Below are 21,666 nucleotides of genomic sequence, written 5' to 3' on the forward strand. Positions count from 1 at the left end.
CTACAAAGATTCAACATGTACCAAAATATAAGCACACAAGACCCCTTACTACTTCTGAATGTGCTGTCTGTAAGTTCACTTTCCTATCATGAAGTCTTGCAACAGACAGCACAACTGACTGCAACTGGAAACACTTTCAAGTGGAAACTCCCCCAAACATGGCTTATTGCAAGACTACAGGATATCCCGCACCAGGATCGTTAACTACTGTAAAATTAACTTGTACTGTTCATGTAAAGGCTCGTCTCTCCTACAGAAACACTCTGGTAGCCAGAGCTATTTAAATACTATTGTTGTTAGCAAGATGCCAGCATCATTTCCTTGCCTAGCAAAAACAGAAGTGAGTTGTGGTAAACCATGCTATGGATTAAACCAGGTCATCCTGACTCACAGTCCATTTTTGTAACTTGTGAACTACTATTATTTTTTGTTTGTTTAATGAAAGGAGCACAAGCAAATCTACCTTCACCTCTAACCCCAACAACAGCCAGATGCAAACCACCACCATAGTCTGGTAGATGGACACTGCCTATGAGACAACAAGGTTGGCAACTCCGCTGACATGTCACCATGGATGGTAAATGCCACTATATGGTACATGCCTGCTCATTAAAAATCTTGTGGCTACACACTCATGTCCATGCAGCCGGGTCAAATACAACCGTTACCAGCCTCCTGGGTGAATCTGTTTCCTAACATCCAATAGTTAGGAGGCTGGGGCACATGACTTGTGAGGAGAGGTTGAGGGAACTGGACTTATTTAGTCTGGAGAAGAGAAGACCGAGTGGGGATTTAACTACTAGGTCTGCGCAAAATTTTGCTGGGCGTTTCATTTCGACTCGTTCCGAGCTCGAAACGGCAAAATCGAAATGAAACAAAAGGCTTCGAAACAACCTCGAAACAAAATGGGGGCAGTTGAAACATTTCGAAACTTTTGGAACATTTCAAGTTTCGAAGCTGGGCTTGCTTACAGGGAAACAGAAACAAAGGAGAGAGAGGGGGAAGAGGAAGGACTGCTCTCATTATTGATTGTGTAGCTGGCCAGTGAATGTGATCCTTTCCTGAGGTCCCTTCCAATCCCAGTGCTCTGCGAGAGGGCTGGGATAACACATAAAAAGCACTGTTTGAACTGAGCGTTCTCTGTGCCTTCATACTTACAAGTGACACGACTTTTGCTCTGAACAGTTTGAGGTGCAGTTTCCCTAACGCCTTGAAACATGACAGGCTTTGTGGCCTCAGCAGGGGCTACCCTCCCTGCTGCTTTCATTCAAATCAGGCACGAAACGATACAGTTATTGGCATTTTCATGATTCCCCATTAAAGCCTATGGGCGAAACGTCGAAATAGTTTCAACGAAACAAAATGCAACAGTGCTTCGAAATGGACCGTCAAAATGAGACATCATCCCTTTGAATGGCGAAACGGAAGTCGAAATAAAATGGTTTCGACTTCCCTTTGAAGGGAAGTTTAAAAGAGGATGGAGCTGGACTGTTCCCAGTGATGGCAGATGACAAAACAAGGAGCAACGGTCTCAAGTTGCAATGAGGGAAGTTGAGGTTAGATATCAGGAAAAAACTCTCACTAGGAGAGTAATGAAGCACTGGAACAGGTTACCCAGAGAGGTTGTAGGGTCTCCATCCTTGGCAGTTTTTAAGACCCAGATTGACAAAACCTTGGCTGGGATTATCTAGTTGGGGCTGGCCCTTCTTTGAGCAGGAGTTGGAATAGGTGTGACCTCCCAAGGTCCCTTCCAATCCTATGATTCTGTGTTTCCCCATTACCAGGCCAGAGCCTTGTCCTCTGGGTCTCAAGGCTGCTTTAGGCCTCCTTTAAAACAAGTTTTTTTTACTAATGCTTTTTATTAAGGTTCTATCTTATAAATACCTTACAAGTACTTAATAAAACAAGGAACACACGCTACAAACTTACTCTGTAGTACGTTTATAAGGGCCACAAAAAGCAGTTTTATAGACTGACCTAAACTATTGATCTGGTGAGCTTTTAATACCTGGATAATTGTTACAAAACAGCTGAAATTATTAATGCTGTGAATGGAATTTAATACAAAAGGCATGATTCCTTTTTGAAAGTGGTGCGACGTATGCAGGAACCTTAATTGGGATATGCTATGGAGAGGCGGAGAACAAGCAGTGCATTTTAGTTATCCAGGTGTGTGGCAACTAGCTCCATTATATCCTTTCAGTCCTTTCACAGTTTTAGATTCAGTGCGCAACCAAATACTCAATACTGAGTATCGGCACCGGATTCCCTTTTCATTGCATCTTAAGAAGAGTCTCCTTTTTCTTCCATTTTCTCCGGGTTTGCTGAGCCTTCCTTGGGAAAAGATGAACTACATAAAGAGCGCAAGAAATGTGAAACAGAAGAATAGAGAGACATCAACTGCTCTGATTTTAGCTTAAAGCACCCATTATATTAAAAGCAAACTTTATATTAAGTTTAAACTGTAAAATGCTTTTAATATAAAGCATTCTGCTCTGCATTAAGTTAAAAGATATTTTCCAGATAAGTTGCATTAACTTGAAGATTTGCTCTGGGCCCAGAGGATTTATGAACGCTGAATTCCAGCCCATATTTATGGCACTCTCTAGCAACTTGTCCAGAGCTGGAGGGAAGAGGCCTGTCACTGAAACTGCTTAAGCAAAATAACTAACCTCTCATAAATGATTATAACTAACCTCTTTAAATGGCTATTAAAAGGGGGATTGTGACATCCAATTCTGATCATTCCCTCTTTAATTACCACACGCTTGCAACTTAAAGAAACACTACTTTTCAATATAAAATGACTGTTTGTGTTTCAACAAACATGACAAATACTAAATTTCCCCATGTCTAAATATAAAGAATAATTATATGGTGGCCAGTTATTGTCTTTCTATTTTAACAGGACTGTCATACATCTAGTGAAAAGCTATCTTCATTACAAGCTGCATGCCTTGCCCAATAGATGGGGCCAGAGTAGCCTGCCCATCTGCCCTAGTAGCCGGGGGGGGAACGGGAACTCTCACTGCTGGCTGAACGGGGATGACGGGCAATTGCTCAGAGCAAAGGGGAAATCGGATCAACCCAACGGGCACATTTGTCTATGGGGAGGACAAAGGAGACGGCCTGAATCTTCTCCCCACTGCAGGACTGCATGCCTCCTGGTGCAGGAATTTGAGCACAGCTACATACGGGGCACACTGTCACCTGCTTGTGCCACGGACACCTTAAAGACGGAGGCTTACTAAGAGTCAAAAACCAAACAAAAAATGGTAGGAGTCAGTTTGCAGAAGGAATACATCTACGCCAGAAAGATACAGCAACTGGGCATTCGGTTTAGCCGTTTAAACAGCATAAATGCAGGCACCACAATGATTTTTACATAGCCCAAGAGCGTGCTGTGTGACCTCGAAATGGTCCTTGGAGGTATACGCGCAGCTTATCTTGTTTCAAACAAGATCTAATAAAGGGATGAAACTTCACCAGGAGTTTCTGTTCTAAAATTACTTGTGGACCTCAAGTAACTATAGGCACAGTAACAGTATGTAAGATCAGAAGTAGAACACGGGCAGGCCAGGTCCTTTGGGTAGGTGGGATCTCTTTCATTAGACCCACTGAGTAGTTGGAAAAAAGTTTTTAGCAAGCTTTCGGATGCAATCACCCTTCTTCAAGCACAGGGAGTCTCCGCTGTTCGCAGAAGTAGAACATGATAATTCTGCCAGTCTTACTAATAACAATGACAAATGCTATCTTTTTAAGTTGTTGTTTTTTTGGTTTTAATGTGCCCAAGAGGGAATAATCATTCATTATGTGCAGTCTGCCCTCATCATCTCAATCTCAAGAGCTAATCTTATTCCCATCCCCTCAAAAAGGTAGGTTCCTCCCAGAATTGATTCCAACATTAATTTCCTTTGCAAAAATCAGAGATGAAATCATTCTCCTTGGGTTCTATAACAATGTCAGGAGTCAACAGTCAAATGTGAATCTCTTCCTGTTCACTGGGACCCCAGGAGAACAGTGCTGTCCAAAGGAGGCAGAAAAACCCTGCTTCAGACAGAGAGAGCACGAGCTGGCCCAGCGGTGATGGAACGAAGCCAAGGCACTCAAACAAAACGAGGCCTGTCTCTTGCGGAAGAAAAACACTGCGAGGCATGGCATATACGCTGCAGAAGATTTGTTCGTGTTAGGACACTGTGATGCCAGCTGCATAAACAGATGCCACATTAACCACATTAGAGGCATTTAGCAGCTAAAGAGTGAGAAATGAATTCATTAGCAAAGCCAGCAAGGTTTTGCTGTATTTATTTATTTGAAAAGAAAACCAGGGAATACAGTTATGACCAGACTATTTAAGCCAACGTGTTATTGAGCTCCAGGACTTTAAAAAGCATAGTTCGCAGACACAGAGAAGGGACTCTGTTCTCTTCCCAAGTCAGATATTCACACAAAGTGATCTTAATAGCCAAGCACAGCAGCAGTATAAAAATTAATTTCTAACGCTTGCAAAATAGCTTCCCAATTCTTTTAAGAGCGCACAGGCTGCTGTAGTTTCCAGCTCCATGGGGAAAGTCATCTCTGGCTACATTTTCTGAATGGTAAACAGATGAACTAATGAAAAGAATTGGAGCACACTTTTACAGGGTTCAAAAGTCAAGCTAGACACCTTGCCGAGTACATAAAAATGACATAACCCCATCCCTAGATCTTACAATTTAAGGCTTGGATACTTCAATCAGATCCAAGCAGGCCAGCTCTTGAGAACCCCTCCAGTGAAGCCCTTAGGGATCCACTCCTAGCAGTCTAATTACTGGGTCAGGCTTAGTTTCAGATACAACTAAGGAGTAACAAATCAGAGATGGAGAGGGCAGAAGTTACAAGAGAATCTCTTTTACTCAGCAAATGCCAATGGACACACTGCTGAACAATTAACAAGTGTAACTGGAATAACTCCCGCTTTTAAACGTTCAGTTTCTCCAAGCGGGAAATTGCAATCATTTTGCTGCAAGCCATTCCCCCCCTGTCTCCGGCAAGGCAGAAAGCAAGCTAAGCATGCTGCAGTTATATGAACAGGACCAAACAATGGCAAGGGGGTAGAAGGACCAACCTTAACCAATAGAGTGATAGGAAGTGATAGGAAAAGGGGGCACTCAGGCAGACAGCATAAGCTGCAGCTACGCTCCCAGAGTGAAAAGATTAAGCAGGGCTTTTCTCCACATACTTTTCATATAGTAGTTAAGGAAAAACAACAGGTACTGTACTTCTGCAATCTGTGAATGACCGTGTCGTAGAGGAAATGCATCACTGGGAATCGCTAAATAAAACAGCAGGGACAATTAATGAATTCTAAAAGTACTGGGGAGAAAAAAAACCAAAAACATATAACTGAACATTTGTATTCTCACTGCAGCAAATTTAGGACAAATTCATCCTTGATGTCATTTCACATAAGTGGAGATGCACCAAGGATTATTTGCTAAGGACTGAGCAACTCAGGGGGTGAGCACACACTTTATAAGAAAACAGAACTATCAGAGAGTATCTACTTGCTTTTCTTATTCTCGAGTTTCCCGTTTCACTATGGCTTAGCATTTTCCTTTTACTTTACTTGCAAAATAAATACTTCTGTGTTTGATTAAGTAAAGCCATCAACTGCACAGCAGCCTGCAATCACAACCTAAAAGAGAAGGTACAGAAGTAAGATTGATTTTCTACAACCTTAAAAATAAAAGTGTTTTGCATCTAGAGAAGTGTAAGTAGGTTACTGCCTACAAGAGAGTCCTTAAAATACCACATATGGTAGTGAGTGAATTTGCAGTATATGCCTTCCCTAACTAGGTGTTGTCCAGCAAACAATAACTGATTAGTTTTGGATTTTAGGCAAAGAGCAAGTTAGTTATGCAAGTGATTAAGTAGTGTAGTCCATTCATAAACTCAGGCTAATGTACTGTTGAATTCAGTAACGTTCGTGGACAGAATTTTGTTCTTTTTGAAAAAGGTGTGAAATTTAGCTGCCTAGCAGCTTTGGAGATAGAAGTCTATTTATAAAACGGGTAAAGGATGGATTATATAAATGGTAAAGGATGGATGGTGACAGCATAAAAGGAATTCCCACAATGTTGTGCTAAGTTATAAACCCTAACCCGAACTACTTCTAAAGGTGAGCTGGTTTGACCTTCAACTGAAGGTACTTGGCTCATCTTCTGATAGTGCAAACAGATGTTGACACCTGTCTACACGAGTGGCCCAAAACCAGTGAAACGACTTGGTGAATTGCCATGTGACCATAATGACTTTCAATCATCAGCCTAGACCAGGTTGGAGTCAGTGAGCTGAGGGGCAAAAAGGAACTGGTGCTGTGAAAAGGAACTTATAAATAAAAATGAAGAAGCAGACTCACATTTACAGGGCATTACACATACAGCCTTACCTCCCTGGCAGAATCTGAATGTTTCACCTGTGTCCAAATCTCAAATGCCAAATTATAAGAAGCATTTATGCCTTACAAGCTACATGAAGTTACATTACCAGCCGCTCAAACATAAAGCACGTATCTGTGACAACCCTGCTGTTTCCCTTATAGTCTGTATAGAGTATTCTTCCTTAACCAACTGGTAGTAGAACCCTCTGAATACTCTTACAAGCAACTATTATGCAAGAGACAGGAATTCAGCTATGCTGCAATACAAACATGAGAATTTCAAGATTTTCAAAAATCTGTTTCTCCACCGTATTTCAAAGGTTCTTCTTTCCCCCCTCCTCCCCAAGTCAAGAGATTTGAGTTGCGATCTATTCACAGCTATATGTAAAAATGTTCCTTTAATCAGATTCACTTGTGATTATTTAATCTGCCTGTAACAGGCTCTCAGAAACTGTAAAGCGTTATGAAAGACGGAATACAATTCACAGTCTCAAATATGTGTCTTTCCCTCCTTACCAAATGTTTCCTCTGAGGAACATTACTAGATCACAGCTGGTCAAAATACTAAATCTTGATAGACTGGCCAGGTGCCAAAATCCACAGCTACAGCGCTATGGTATGAGAATACTTTTAAAAAAATAACTTAAACACCATTTGATCTTTTTTGTTGCAAACGATGACCTCATGGCAGTAAGAACTCTAAATGAAGGTGTTTAAGTTGGTTTACAGCCATTTGAAATGTTTGAAGCTCCAGCCACAGCTCGGAGCCAATATCATGTCAGCTGTGCTAAAAAGCAATAATAGTTTCTCACCTTCTTAAGGATTACTGCTTAAATAATGCACAATGCATGACAGGGATGCAAAAGGTGCCAAAAGGAGGCCGCCAATACGAAGTTAAGGTGAAATTACGTCTTTGGCACCTAAGAAATCCTGACATAAGTTGTTTAAAAAGTTCATAAATTAAGCTACCAGAGTTTTCGAAACTCAGCAAACGCTACGTTTTATCTGTCTCTTGAACCCGGCAGTATGAAACGAAGAGCAACTTTTAGGCACGTAATTTGATGACTAGATCACTGAGACCAAGTGATGCCTTGTGGGAAAACTTGTAGTACGTGGTATAAAAGTGAGACTTCCCTAAACACCGACTAAAAACCGAATCTAAAGGAGCTTTTTGTGCTCATCAGAGGTGTTTAATGCATCATGTTGTCTATTCGTTTACTAGACAGCATGAATCTAAAATGCATTCTTCATTAGCTGCTAGTGCTGCTTTTATGGCATCTCACCTACTTTTCTAGGGATGCTGCACAACTTGACTAAACAGAAATTGTACAGAAGAGCGAAACTCATAAGGGAAGGCTTAGATTTGATTTCAACTTCACAGTGCTTCAAAGAGCCTGATCTGTGAAAGAGAAACAGCTCCTTCCATGAAGAGGAATATAAACAACTGTTCTCTCTCAAGATTATACAGTCTAAGTTTCAGTAATCCTCAGAAGCCAAAGCAAGAAAATACCCTAGAGAATGAGATCTTAAGGATAATATGGCTGTACAGGGCCCTCCACATCAGCAAAAACTGCTCTTGAAAAGAAGCTGCTTTTCTGGAAGCCACTTAAACTCTAAGACAAAGACAATGTGGAAACAGAATTATTTTCAAAGGAAACAAAAGAAACTTAGAGAACCATAATGTGGATAGGTTAATCAGCAATTTTGCCTTCTTGTCTTTCACCTTAAAAACAAACAAACGAGTCTACCTCCAGCCTTAGAAGAAATGCAAGTCTTGCAATTCTGTAAGAATCTCAGAAAATGAGGGCTGGAAGGGACCGCAGGAGGTCACATCTACTCCAACCCCCCGCTCAAAGCAGGACCAGCCCCAACTGCATCATCCCAGCCAAGGCTTGGTCTACCCGGGTCTTAAAAACCTCCAAGGATGGAGACTCCACCACTGCTCTGGGTAACCTGTTCCAGTGCTTTCCTCCATGACTGCCATAACAGTGTGTAGACACTGCCAACTCTAGCTTGATGTTGCCTGCAGACGGAAAATAAATACATAACGTATTTTATACATCACGTATAAAAAAAAAAATAATGTTTTTCAGAGGAAATATGTAAACACAACAAAATACAGATGCCAGGAGAGGAGCCACTGGGGAACCTGAGCATTTGGAAGCTTGCAAATTCAAAGCAGCAAATCATTTCTGTCGAGATGAGAAAACACGTGCATTAATCATTTGCACTCTCCTGGAGAAACCAAAGCAACACAAATCTCACCAGGCAGAGAGATGCAGAAGTAACACCATGGGGAAATTAAAGCCTGACCCACAGATACCTAGACATGCTGCAGACTTACAATGGGGTTAAGGGCAGTCTTAGGGCTACAAGCTGAACAAAGGAATTTGCGAAACATCATGCTAAAAAGAAGGGGAAAAAAATGCCTCTCAAACAGATACACTCAACGGGTGGTTGCCAAACTAATCCAGACAGGAATTTAGGGGAAAGGATCTTTTGCAGAAAGTTAGGTTGTTTTAAAGAGGTGACAGGTATTCTCAAATGTAAGCTGATGCCTATCTTGAGAAAAAGTGAAGCTGAATGAAGCATTTAATCTCCCCTAACACTTCCAGGGCATCCAGGTGCTGCAATGGGATTAGTAGCAGAAGACAGCTGCACCTCTGCAAGGCTGGTTTCTCTTATAAGACTGTATCACAACAGTGACTAAAAGAAAGAACATGACGGCCCCTAGCGGACAACGGGGCATGCACAGTATTCAAAGTGCCCACAGAGGTTCGGGGCAGGGACAGGGTAGGAACACGTGTAAGTGCATATACTGGATCTTGATGCATAGAAGCATGTTAAGCTAGTTGGTATAAAGCCACCCTATTGCTCTGCTAAGGTGGTTTCTATAAAACCGTGCCTAATTATTTTAAGCCGCAAAGAAGTGCGGAAGACGGATGCAAACAGCATGCGTGGAACATGTGCAGTATTCATGAAGTACGGTGGTAACGGAGCCCAGTGCAATTCATAAAACAGATTTATGTCAGAGCATTCTGACCAGAAAATGAATGGCTTCATTTAAGTACCAAGTGCTTTATTTTTTTTGCAATTTCTTAGTTAGTCTAATGAAAGGTATCATCTCTGAACCAAGGGTTTTGCATTTCTTTTAATCTATTAACGTATTCTCTCCATTATTATTACCGACACAATCAAAACTGTAGGCTTGGCCAATTGAAATGCAAAGACAATTCACAGGGACCTAGGCAGCAGCCCTGTCAATCTGAGCACAAAAGGCAGGTGAAGCTTTGGGTAGAGGTGATATTTTTTATTATTAAGTTGGTCTAATAAAAGAGATCGCCTCTACCCAAAGATTTTGCAAGACAATTCACAGGTTTCCAAGAGCGTCTTACTAGAATGGTCTTCCTAAAAGGCCAAGTTAGTCTCAAGAAACCGGGCTGTGCACCAGAACAACTAGACCAATTCAGTTGCTTTCTTCCATGTACCGTAGACAGGGGCAGTGGTACAAGTTTTGTGCATTAGGCATGCTTTTAATATAAAGCATTTTGCTGTGCATAAAGTGAAGATATTTTAAAGATAAGGTGTATATCTTGGAAATTTACTCCCGGTCCAGTGGGTTTCTGCATGGGTGCATTAGAGATTTGCACTGGTAGAAAAGTCAGAGTTTGCCTCCCCATCCCACCTCTAACCCGCAGTACAGACAAATCCCAGGACTTTTAACCTACAAGGAGGGACTCCCAATAGAAAACTTGAAATCAGAGTTAGTTATTGGCAGTAAACAAAGAATTATTCGTTCACATATGGGATACTTGAATAGGTACGTTAGCCTAAGTGAATCGGATCTATAATAAAAAGTCATGGTTTCCCTTTGAATTCATGATTGTTCCCTATACCCTAATTTAATAGAAAAAGGCTAGCAAAAGCATTAAAAAGGAGCTAAAAAGGTGACACACTGCCAATCATTCAATGTTCATTTATTCATTCATTCAATAGCATCTTCTAAAGACACTGCAAGACCTTTTCTTTAAGCAAGACTTAGTTTATTCTATATTGCATTTATTTTTTAAAGATTTTTTTTTTTAATCTGTCATTATAACTGATCTTGACCAACCAATTCAGCTGCAGCCCTCCCCAGTCTGACCCCTAACACTCCCCCCAGAAACAGAGGTGTGAGGTGAGGTTGAACCATGCCACATGCCTGCTTCCAGAGGGAGTGGGAGGGATGGGGACGATGACCAAGAAGGGCTGCGGCAGAAGTAGCAACTCCTACCTGCTTATCTAGAGACACACGGAGCTGGTCCACTTCGCTGCAGTGGTGATACCAGCATCCCTCCAGTTGAGAACCACTGGGTGCTTGTACACGTGATGAGGGGGGCACCGCCATGGAGGAAAGAACCAGGCCCCCGTAGCACAAGGGCTGCTTGGCCCACTGGCAGCTCGTGCCCCACAGCTATGGGAGAGGCAGGCAGGCTCCATGGGGGGGTGAGAGCAGGATCGGGCCCCTCACCGTAACAGCGATGGAAGCTCCTCAATTAAAACGGTGGGTTTTTAATCGTCACAATTTAAAACTCACTGTTTCAATTTAGGGAACTAAACCCCTGTCACACGTACAAGTGGCCACCGACATAAGCAAAGGTAGCACAACAGGAGTTCTCAACTGGGGTCCCCCAAATTAAAAACACTTATGGAAGAATACCCCAAATCTACTACTCCTACCACTACTACTATTCAGAACCAGTGGTCTAAAACAGAAAACAAAAGACTCAATGACAATTACTGGGAAGACGAATTAAAAGAAGAACTGGACCAGATAAGGAAATGCACACTTCCAAATTAGAAAGCGACAAAAAGCAACCTGGAAGTACCTTAGCAGACACCTTTGCTATGGACTATCCAGTCAGAAGGAGACCGCTCACCCAGTTTATTCTGACAATCTTCATGTAGTCGCTGGTGGTGTGTGTTTGCTTAGGCGTACAGAACCACATATTAGCCACACATGGTATATTTGCACTCAAGTGTATATGCACACAATTGCAAATGTCTGACTTTGAAAATCTGGTCCATTATCTCCCCCTTGAGTACGGCTCCCTGAAAAGGCCCATTTCCATTTATATTATTAGGAAGTACTAGGAAGGATTGTTTAGAATCATTAGCCCTAAAAAGAGAGAACAACTATGCATTGCAAACCTCAGAGGCGAGAATGAAATGAGGCATAGACACTCTTTGGGGGAATACGATACTCCCAGAGAACTATGCCTCATATTCATACATGTTTTGAAATATCAGTCAGCCAAAAATGTGTTTCGTCTTGCTAATGACCGTGTACATCACTCCGAGAAATACTCATCTCTGTAAAGACAAAGTCCCAGAATGGATAATGAAGGATTCCATCATTGGCACTTCAAAGCAAAGGGCAAATAAAGCAAAAAAGGAATATCTAGTATTGTGTGTCTGGATGTTGAAAATTATTCCTGTTTAATCCATCTTAAAGAACACTTACCCCATCTGTGCTGAAACATGACTGAAAATTTGACTCCCTTTACAATACTATTAGGTAGATATAAGCCTTTCAGAAATCAGGTCAGAGCCCTGTTCTCTTTCTGCCAGGGCTCTAACACGCTCTCCAAAGGGTATTCAAAACAGGTTGGCCTTTAAGGGTAAGTCATAGAAACAGAAAATTAGGGTTGAAGGGGACCTCAGGAGGTCATCTACTCCAACCTCCTGCTCAAAGCAGGACCAGCCCCAACTAGATTAACACAGGGAAGGCTTTGTCTAGCCGGGTCTTAAAAACCCCCAAGGATGGAGATTCCACAATCTCTCTGGGTAACCTGTTCCGGTGTTTTACTACCCCCCTCGTGAGAATTTTTTTCCTAATATCCAACCTCAACTTCCTTTGCTGCAACTTGAGCCCATTGCTCCTTGTTCTGTCATCTGCCACCACTGAGAACAGCCCAGCTCCATCCTCTTTTGAACCCCCCTGCAGGTAGCTGAAGGCTGCTATTAAATCTCCCCTCAGTCTTCTCTTCTCCAGACTAAATAAGCCCAGTTCTCTTAGCCTCTCCTCATAAGCCACATCTTCCAGTCCCTAAACCTTTTTCATTGCCCTCCGCTGGACTCTTTCCGATTTGTCCACATCCTTCCAGTAGTGAGGGGCCCAAAACTGAACACAGTACTCCAGATGTGGCCTCACCAGTGCTGAACAGAGGGGAATAATCACTTCCCTTCACCTGCTAGTAACACTCCTACCAATGCAGCCCACAATGCCATCAGTCTTCTTGGCAGCAAGGGCACACTGCTGATTCATATCCATCTTATTGTCCACTGTAACCCCAGGTCCTTTTCTGCAGAGTTGCTGCCTGGCTAGTCAATCCCCAGTCTGTAGTCGTGCATGGGATTGCTCTGTTGAAATCATTTGTGTTACGTATCTGGGATTAATTGGCACAGGGAAAAAAAAATCTGTATTCCATAGATTCTGCTGAGTTTTAACCCAATAATCTTTTACATCATATTGGTGTTGGTGCTTATTCCCATCCATGATGCTTAGTATAATTTTGTATTTCCATATTTTACCTTTCCATTGCGTACATTATCTTTCAAACACAACTAAATCAGATTTGGACAGTAATCTAGGTCACTTATTAATCAGTATACCTTTCACGAAATATGCTGTAAAGTGCCCTGATTTCTAGTGGGAGACAAAACAGGTAAAGACCTAGGTGTTGGCCTTAAAAACTCTTATCCTTTCCCCCTGCAAAAGGCATAAATAAGGGCTAGAAAGGACAACTGTGTTCATAGACCATTAGTGAGGTTTACTAGGTCTAAACCACCAGGGAGGGTATGACAGGGGATATATCACTCGAGATAAAAACTGGTCGTATACTCATTACTGCCACTGTCAGCAGCAGCTTAACTAGCAGGGGACAACCGGGGCAGCAACCCTGGGCATAATTTGGGGGGTTAAGGGGGCAGAAAAATAACAGCAGTTGCCACAACTGTGCAATTGCACTGGCAGCACAGCAGCAGCCAGGAAAGTCACTGCTGACCCCATGCATCCCACTGTCCCGGGCATCTGGCTGCCTTGTTACGCCTGTCAGACTGGATACTGGGCTTGATGGACAGTTGGTCTGACCCAGTATGATACTTCCTATGATCCTCTGTCTTGTCACTATTAAAGGCTGCAGGGCAGGCACGAACTTCATGGCTGAGAAAGTGAACTCCAGAAAGAAATTATCTAGAAAACTTCAAGGACGTTTTGTAGAGGGAAGAATATTATCTGCGTAAGGCTGTTATTGTGTTCAGTCTTTCTTCCACATAGCTGATCGATCCCTTAGTAGCCCTTCCACGCAAATTAAGCCAAGGTAGCATTTGTTTCAACCCAGGACAATAGGACATAGAAGGAAGACACTGTGCTATGGCTGAAGGGTGACACCCTGTTTTGCAAAGATGGAGTTGAGAAACTACCCATCCAAGCCAGGGACAGTCACACAGCGTTCCCCAAGGTTTGCTTCCATCACCTCTGCTGTCCAATGTTTTATGCAAAGCTGCCGGGGCAAGAGAATTAACAAGAGTCTGGAATACAGAAGCATTATTTAAACATTACAGTAAATGCCTTCACAGACACCAAAGAGATTTATTTGCAGTATTCTGTTCTATACAGCTGTCTAGCTTCAGAGCGCAGTAGCTTTTCTTTTCCAGTGCCAAGCTGACCTAGGGGCATTGATAAAGCCTAATGCACTTAGGAGTTGAGACCATGGCTGGTAAGAGAGTTATCTAGAGGGTTTCAAGGGAGTTCTGTGATAACCATTTGTGCACTGCAAACTCATGAATAGATTCACAACATTTTAGGGCTGGAAGGGACCTCGTGAGATCATTGGGTCCAGCCCCTGCAATATAGTAATGGGATTGTTTGAGATGACAGACAGGATATTATCTAGGGCTGCGCGACACTTTGGTCGCCGATTCAATTCAGCACAGATTCGGCCTGATTCGGTGGCCGAATCTCTGAATCGAATCAAGAGACCCTTTAATCTCTCTCTGAATCGAATTGGAACCTTCTGAATTGATTCAGAGATTCGATGATCTGGACATAGACGCAGTTTTAAATATTTTTTCTACATACCTCAAGGTACCAGGAGGCTTGTGAATACCGAGATGCTGGGGCAGCTGAAGCGTCCCACGGAAGCGGGGGGGAGGAGGGAAAAGAGTCCCAGCGTGCTTGGCAGCGGACCCGGAAGTGGACCAGAAGCACTTTCAGTCCACTGGGGAGCACATGGGGAACCCCCCTCACCACATCCTCTGGCTTGGTGACTAGTGCCTTCTGGGTCTGGGGGGACACCTGAAGCCCTCCTGCAGCTGATTGCCGAGCCGGGGAGGTGCGTGGGGGGCACGCTCCTGTGGGATGCTCCATCCGCCCCAGCATTGCAGCATTCACGAGCTGTGCCTGGTACCTCGAGGTATGTAGAAAAAACATTTAAAGCGGCATCTATGGCTGAATTGCTTTTTCTACGAATCAACATCGAATCTTCAGCTTCAGATTCGGCCGAATCAAATCGGGACAGTGATCCGAATCAACTAATCAAATCACTGTCTTCGATTCAGGCCAAATCTGAAATTGAATATGGCCCATTTCGCACACCCCTAATACTATCCTTGAAGGCAACTCAGGTTCAGGTATTGCACAATATGGTTCCCCATTTAATACTATGAACTGTACTGATCTTAATTCACCTGTTCTCTACTGGTTTCTGATGGTGCTTTATCATTTAATTGAAGGTGGTGACCAATCTAAAGCCCCATGCTATTTCAGGCGTTGGCTTCCTGAATGAAAATCATCTCACCCCCTGGAAGTTACCTTACTACTGGAAAGTACTTCTTTTAGTGTCCCCCAAATACAAAGAAAATGGAATGATTAAACTTGCCTGACTGGTCCAGAGTTTTAGGTCCTAAACCTTATCTTGAAATGTTTTCACTGGCATATAATGCCATTACCAGGAGGAGGAAAGGAGAGTTTGCTATGATGTACTCCATACTGACAGCGTTTAAGAACTTTCATTGTGAAAGGGAGCTGCAGAGCACATGCCACCAAAAAAAAAAAATCTGGATGAACTAAAATTTGCTGTAGTTTCTAATCGATAAAAGAGGCACTTACCATCTGACCATTAGCCCATGCTCCATGAAGTTTTTCAGGTTAGGAAGAGTTTGCCTTAGATCTGGAGTACCCAGTCCATGTTGATACCTAAGCTACAAAGACAGAATTATTAGAATTAGTAGGGCTTTCCGAGTTCTACACTAGATTTCAAAACTGGATGTAGAGGATGCACAGGTTATTCACTAGGTTTCTGAATAAGAGTTAAAGGATAGCTAAATCAATTCAAACTGAGGGGCAAGGGGGAGGAGGAAAAGGAAGTCATAAGTTTGCTATCCTTTAGGAACATTTTAAATGCAAAGCTCCATAATAATGGATTAGCAAAAGCCCTGAGGACAATGATAAAATAATCAGTCAACCTGGTCATTAATCCTTATTACAGTATAACTGCTTTGTTTCCTGCACACTATGGAATGTGGTCTCCCTGTAAAGTGGGTTGATAAAACATGGGGGGCTTATATTTCAGTGCTGCATTCCAACATTCATTGGCTCAAAAACAGCAAAAATTGTTTACACATGGGTAGCCAAGCATTGTCTGTTTTTATGAAAATATTACCCTGATCTATGCTAAACTAAGAGGTACGTTTTTGGGATGGTGCATTAGGAATTATCCTCATAATATCCAATCCTGATAATGAACTTTCACATATTAATTCCTCCATGTGACATTTATAATTTTGACCACAGCAACTTATTTATGCAAAAAAATAAGTCTGACTTCTGTTGTATCCTTAGCTACCTACTAGTTTTGACATATTTGGCACAGCAAATAGAGATGCATTACAAACAAAGTAGTTATTATAGTGCGTTGGGGGGGGTGGGGGACACGTTATTACATTAACTCACCTGAATCCCCCGATTAGCATACTAATTCAAAAGCGCATACAAATACTAGCTGATGGAGGCGGCCCAACGTTCAGTGAATGAGCTTTCTTAAAAGATGTGATATTTTTCCATCCTCCCATCTCTGAGAATAATAATCTGCTGAGGCACAGACCTAATGTAGCTGCCTCAGTGCCAGTGTCTAACTTATCCTCTGGAAATTTAGTACCTCTTAGGAGAAGTACACTTGGAATTATGAAAAGGTAGTTACTGAGAAGTTTAAGTAGTTTAATTAGAAAATTTGTATATGTAGAACTACCATTCAGCAGTGGTAAGTCAGCAGCATCAACAGTTGTTAATGCTATAACTGCCGTCGCCGGGAGAGAACCCGGGAGGCAGAAAGGTTTTATGGAACAAGTACTCTCACTGGGCCACACTGGATAAATCCACAAAACATAGGCCATCATCCACTTAAACCACTTGGGTAACAGGGTTTAGAAAGGCCTACTGCAAGTCGTAACCAGGGATCTGGGTTTTCCATTCGTCGTGGAAAAACGCATTATAAACTGGATTTTCTCATTTTAAGGGGAAAAACATGGGATGGGACACTGTGGGTTTCCCCTTGCAAGCTGGCAGAATTCCAGTCTGCAAGGGGCTGGGGGGGGACAGTGGTCAGCAGGGGGCACATGAAAGCCAGGCAGTCTGGAGAGCAGCTCCTGCAGATAAGTCCGGAGGGGGAAGTGGGAGGGATTGAGGCCCCCATTGGGCATGGCTGGGGATGCTGCCCAGCTGGGACAGTGCATGGGGCTTGGGGCCCAGGACCATGTGCAGCCGCAGGGCCCAGGCAGGAAGTGGGACGGAGGCATGGGTGGCTTGTCCAGAGGGCAGCCGGGCGGAGGGGGAGCTTCCTACTGCTGCACGCACTCCCAGGGGGGAAATGAAAGGCACACACCCCCCAGATATGTGCACGGGGCAGGTGCAGGCTGCCCGCTGCAGGATTGGGGCTCCCCCGCCCTGCTGCCCTTCCCCCCAGGTGAGACCTGGCGTGGCAGGACAGAGTGCGATGGGGAAGCTCAATGCATGGCCAGGGCACCAGTATATCAGGGCTGCTCAGGGCCACAAAGCAGTGAGGGAAAGGGGGCGGGGGCGGAGCACAGCCTAGGCTGGATCTGCATCCTGGTGAGTGCAGGGGGCAGAGGGGCTCTGAGTGTCCATGATAAAAAAAAATCCAAATTTATAGGCATTTAGAATTTATTTTATTATAGTGACTGAGGCACTGGTAGGCTTCCAAATTGCATTAAAAGTGTAAATATATCAATAAAACATTGTGTTGAGCTGATACTATACACACACGTACATATACATACATACGTGTACACATACACACATATGTACATATACACACCCATACATATGAGTGGTGCTTCATTTTAATCATGGAAAAATGCGGATTTGGGGGGTTTAATTAGAGTATTTGTGATTTTGGTTTTTTAATCATAGAAAACCACGATCCCTGGTCATAACACACATGCTCATTGAGACCCTTGCCACCTTCTGCCTCGTTTATGTATTTATGCTTACTAAAAAAACATAAAAAACAACTGTTTCACTGATTTACTAGAAATCCGTGCCCATTATTTGATCCTGCATTCTAAACTTCCAGGAAGGTCTTGGAGCCGAATATATCCTCCAGCCTTTGTTCACAGTATGAAAGACATCCCTTAACACACAGCCTACTGGAATAAGCTAGGCTGAGTGTGATAAATGAATATTGCCATTAGTATAGTTCAAAGTCACAAAGAGGAAATCACTGCCATTTCTGAGAAATAAATGCTTAGCACCTGCACAATGTACCGATTCATTTAGCCGCAGTCAAAACAACTCCTTGGCTCTTTAGGATTATACATCTACGTAACTGGTAGTGCTTGCATGGAAATTAGCATCCTCCATTGGACACAATAGAAATTGAGCACTTTATGGATATCAGAATTTATTTTTCTCCTAATCCATTGTTTTAAACCAGTGTAAACTTTAATTTTTCAGGGAAGAAAGTCTTGGGAGTTACTTCTAGGTTTTCAAAGGAAAAAAAAACTGCTTTGGAAAAATAATTCTCAGCACTGGATTGTGCAACAGGAGGCCACTTTTACACAGTTTATTATTTCCATATGAACAAAACTATGTGGCATGGTGGGCTGCAATGCATATTTTCTGCTACAGTGACAGAACCTGGATTAGGACAACCATACAATGTAAATTACTGCATGATCAACCAAGCTCTCCTGATGGGATTACACTGGATTTGGTTGAGCAAAGAACTAGCCTAGAGCAAAAGCAAAAGAGAAATTTACAATAAAAATCAAAGACATTGCAGTTGGGTCTTCCCACCACAGCCAAACCTTTGCAATAGCTATTTTTTTTTTAATAGTTTCTTTTAAAATTCTAAGGTTTCAAGGCATGAAAAGGACGGGATTAAAGGATTTTTCCCTTTAAGGCAGTCATGCACCCATTTCAAACACAGCCAGGATCAGAGGACTGTAAATGGGGAGGGGGGGGAAGACTATGCAGTATTAAATATGAACAAGAGCCTTGTTTCTAGTCAATCAGTTTTCTATTACCAAGGAAGTTCACAAATGCCACTGAACAGCAGCTTTCATGCTGAGCTCTGTTTAAAAGTTTAGTCGTTTAAACAGATATGCTAAAATGTGAACTCCATACTGTCATGTTGGCAATGCAGAGCCGTACCAGAACTGATCAAATTCCCCTACTTCTACAAGAGTTTTAAATGAATAGAAACCTGTATTGTTCGGATATTTATGGTTAACATCACATGAAAACAAAAGCAGAAGCTTTAGCTTGGAGCACAAAGGAGGTATTGCCTGCAGAACAGCTTTTGCTGTGATGGCAAAGACTTAGGCAGCGACTGCATGGATGCTTTTACAATAAAGCAACTACTGGAATCATATTTTCCCCGTGTCTGCCAGTCCTGTGGCAATTAATTTATAGACTAACATTTGCACCCTATAACAATAGTTCCAGACACAAGATTCCTTTTTAAAACCAAAATTCAAAATGGGGTAAGAAAACTTGATACACAGACAGCCTTGAGCTCCAGCAGATACACGCTGCTTGAACCATACAGTGCATGGCCTGAAATGAGATAGAAGCACGCCACATACGCCTGAATCACTGATTATATTCTCTGCTGTTAGGCAATATGCACAGGAAATAAAAATACAACTGACAGCAATCGTTCTGCTGCTTTCTGAATACAGAGAACATGGCTCAAACAACACAGAAGCCACACAAGACCTGGAAAGTCCAGATGAAGCGACTTGCTGAGACATTTCAATGGAGACAACTGTTCCTACCTAGGATGCTTTACTGTGGTACCAACCATCGGTTCTGCTGTTATGGTGCCAGAGTAGTTAAACAGGTCTATAACAACTCTTGTACGCAATGGTGGAGATGAGACTGAATGGGGTCACTAAGGTAATCCCGCCAGAAAGGCCAAACTCAGAATTTCCCAGTCCATTTCCCACCTCCTCCTGACCAATGTGAATCAAGTCTGATTACATTTACCGCTATCAAAATTACTTATCAGCCTGGAGATGGTCTGTATCATTTCTAAAATACTATACAAATATTTTGGTGTTGGTATACAAAAAAAAAAAAAGCAGCTAATCATTACAATTAAATATAAAACACATACTACAGGTAACGCTGGGGATTAGCAGGAAGAAAGGCTTTCACCTTGTGACAACAGCATTGAATTCTCGTCCCTTCAACTAGAGTGGTTAAGCAACTAGTCCTGCTACTGCCATTTAAAATGATAATTTGACGTTGGATGCAAGCTAACATTTGTTCTAGTTGAGTGTTATAACTCCATCACCCCAATTATCTAGAGGAAAACATGCCTGTTTTCATTTCAGGGCACAGGGGCTTCCAGATGTTTAAAAATAAAAAAAATAAAAACCCCCAAACACCCCGTGCTTTACTTTAAACTTGGCATGTTCCCTTGCCAAGCCCTGCGCATGTCCAGAGGAGGCAGCACGTTACGTCAACCTGGCTCACCCAATGTCTGTAAAAGATTGGGCACTTTAGTGGGGCTTTTTTGGTACTTTTATCTAATAGCTGATTGAATCAACTTTGGCTAAAAGCACCATAAAGCCCTGCTGAAGTGCCCGATCTTTATAGATGCTGCAGAGTCAGGTTGAAGAATTGCATTACTTCTTTTGGTATACTGCATTTCTTTTTCTGGTTTTTGGTTTTGTTTTAACATCTGCAAGCAGTCCCAAAAAAATTTATCCTCAAGTTTAATGAGGATAAAACATGTATCCTCAGAAGTGAAGGTAGTTATGCTAAGGGTAAAACATATATCCTGAGCATAAACATGTATCTTCAGTAGCTAAGGGCCCTTTGGATGGCTAGTGTGCAACTGCCGATATACCAATAATAAATCATTAAATTGCAGTTTCCCTGCTAATATTCAGCTTGTGTGCAGTAACTTTCTTTCCCCCCAAGTTAGCATGAACAAAAATGTGTAGCATACATGAAGAGGAGCAATCAGGCGATAACCGAAGTCTGATCAAGGACATGTACCAGCCTCCCAGGCAAGTCACTAACAAAACCCTCCCTGGAAACCTTCCTTTAGTGGATTAAGAATACAGCTACATAACGTGCTGCAGAAGAGGAGAGGAGAGGAGAGGAGAGTAGCCAGCTATGAACAGTGTCAAATTTGAAGAACCGTGAAGTTTTAAAAGCTTGCATTTACTTATTTTTTAAAAGGTTTAAACCTACTTATGACAATGCTTGGATTAGAACAAACAAACAAAATAATCCTAGCTCTTTTTGCTGTGCTCATTTCCTTTCTGCATTTCACACAAGGATAGGGAAATGACTCGCATTTTGATTTTACTTTTTGCTTCACATTCATTAATACAGCTACACTGCTCGAAATGCAGACAGAAGCGGTTATTGGCTAGTGTGAAAAGATTCGGAACTGTCATGACCCAAAGGCATGATTTTGTGCGCGCTTCGGCACCAGAATTATCCCCGCCAAGTTGCAGCTTCATTGCACAGGAGAGTTTCCTGTTGCAGAGGAAAACCCCGGTGCAGGGACAAGTTTCCCGCCTTTCTGCAGCTTCTTTTGCAGAGTGCATTGCTCAAGTTGCAAGTGAAATGCACGGTGCAAAAGAGTTCCCGCCACCGGTATGCAAATTCGTTCCCCGCCATTGGCTAGTTTTTAATTATTCCCACGTGGCAGCCAACGATTGGG

The 21,666-nt window shown here is 42.5% G+C and overlaps 1 protein-coding gene across 1 annotated transcript in view; it reads right to left on the reverse strand.

Annotated features, from left to right (window-relative positions):
* Window positions 1-21,666, reverse strand: part of UVRAG (UV radiation resistance associated) — a 145,286-nt gene that overhangs the window by 3,142 nt on the left and 120,478 nt on the right. The window contains exon 14 of the mRNA XM_006021963.2: window positions 15,573-15,664. Coding sequence (XP_006022025.1) covers window positions 15,573-15,664 — 92 coding nt within the window. The remainder of the gene's footprint in view (window positions 1-15,572; window positions 15,665-21,666) is intronic.

This window comes from Alligator sinensis, unplaced genomic scaffold, assembly GCF_000455745.1.
Source record: "Alligator sinensis unplaced genomic scaffold, ASM45574v1 scaffold1008_1, whole genome shotgun sequence".
Lineage (NCBI taxonomy): Eukaryota > Metazoa > Chordata > Crocodylia > Alligatoridae > Alligator > Alligator sinensis.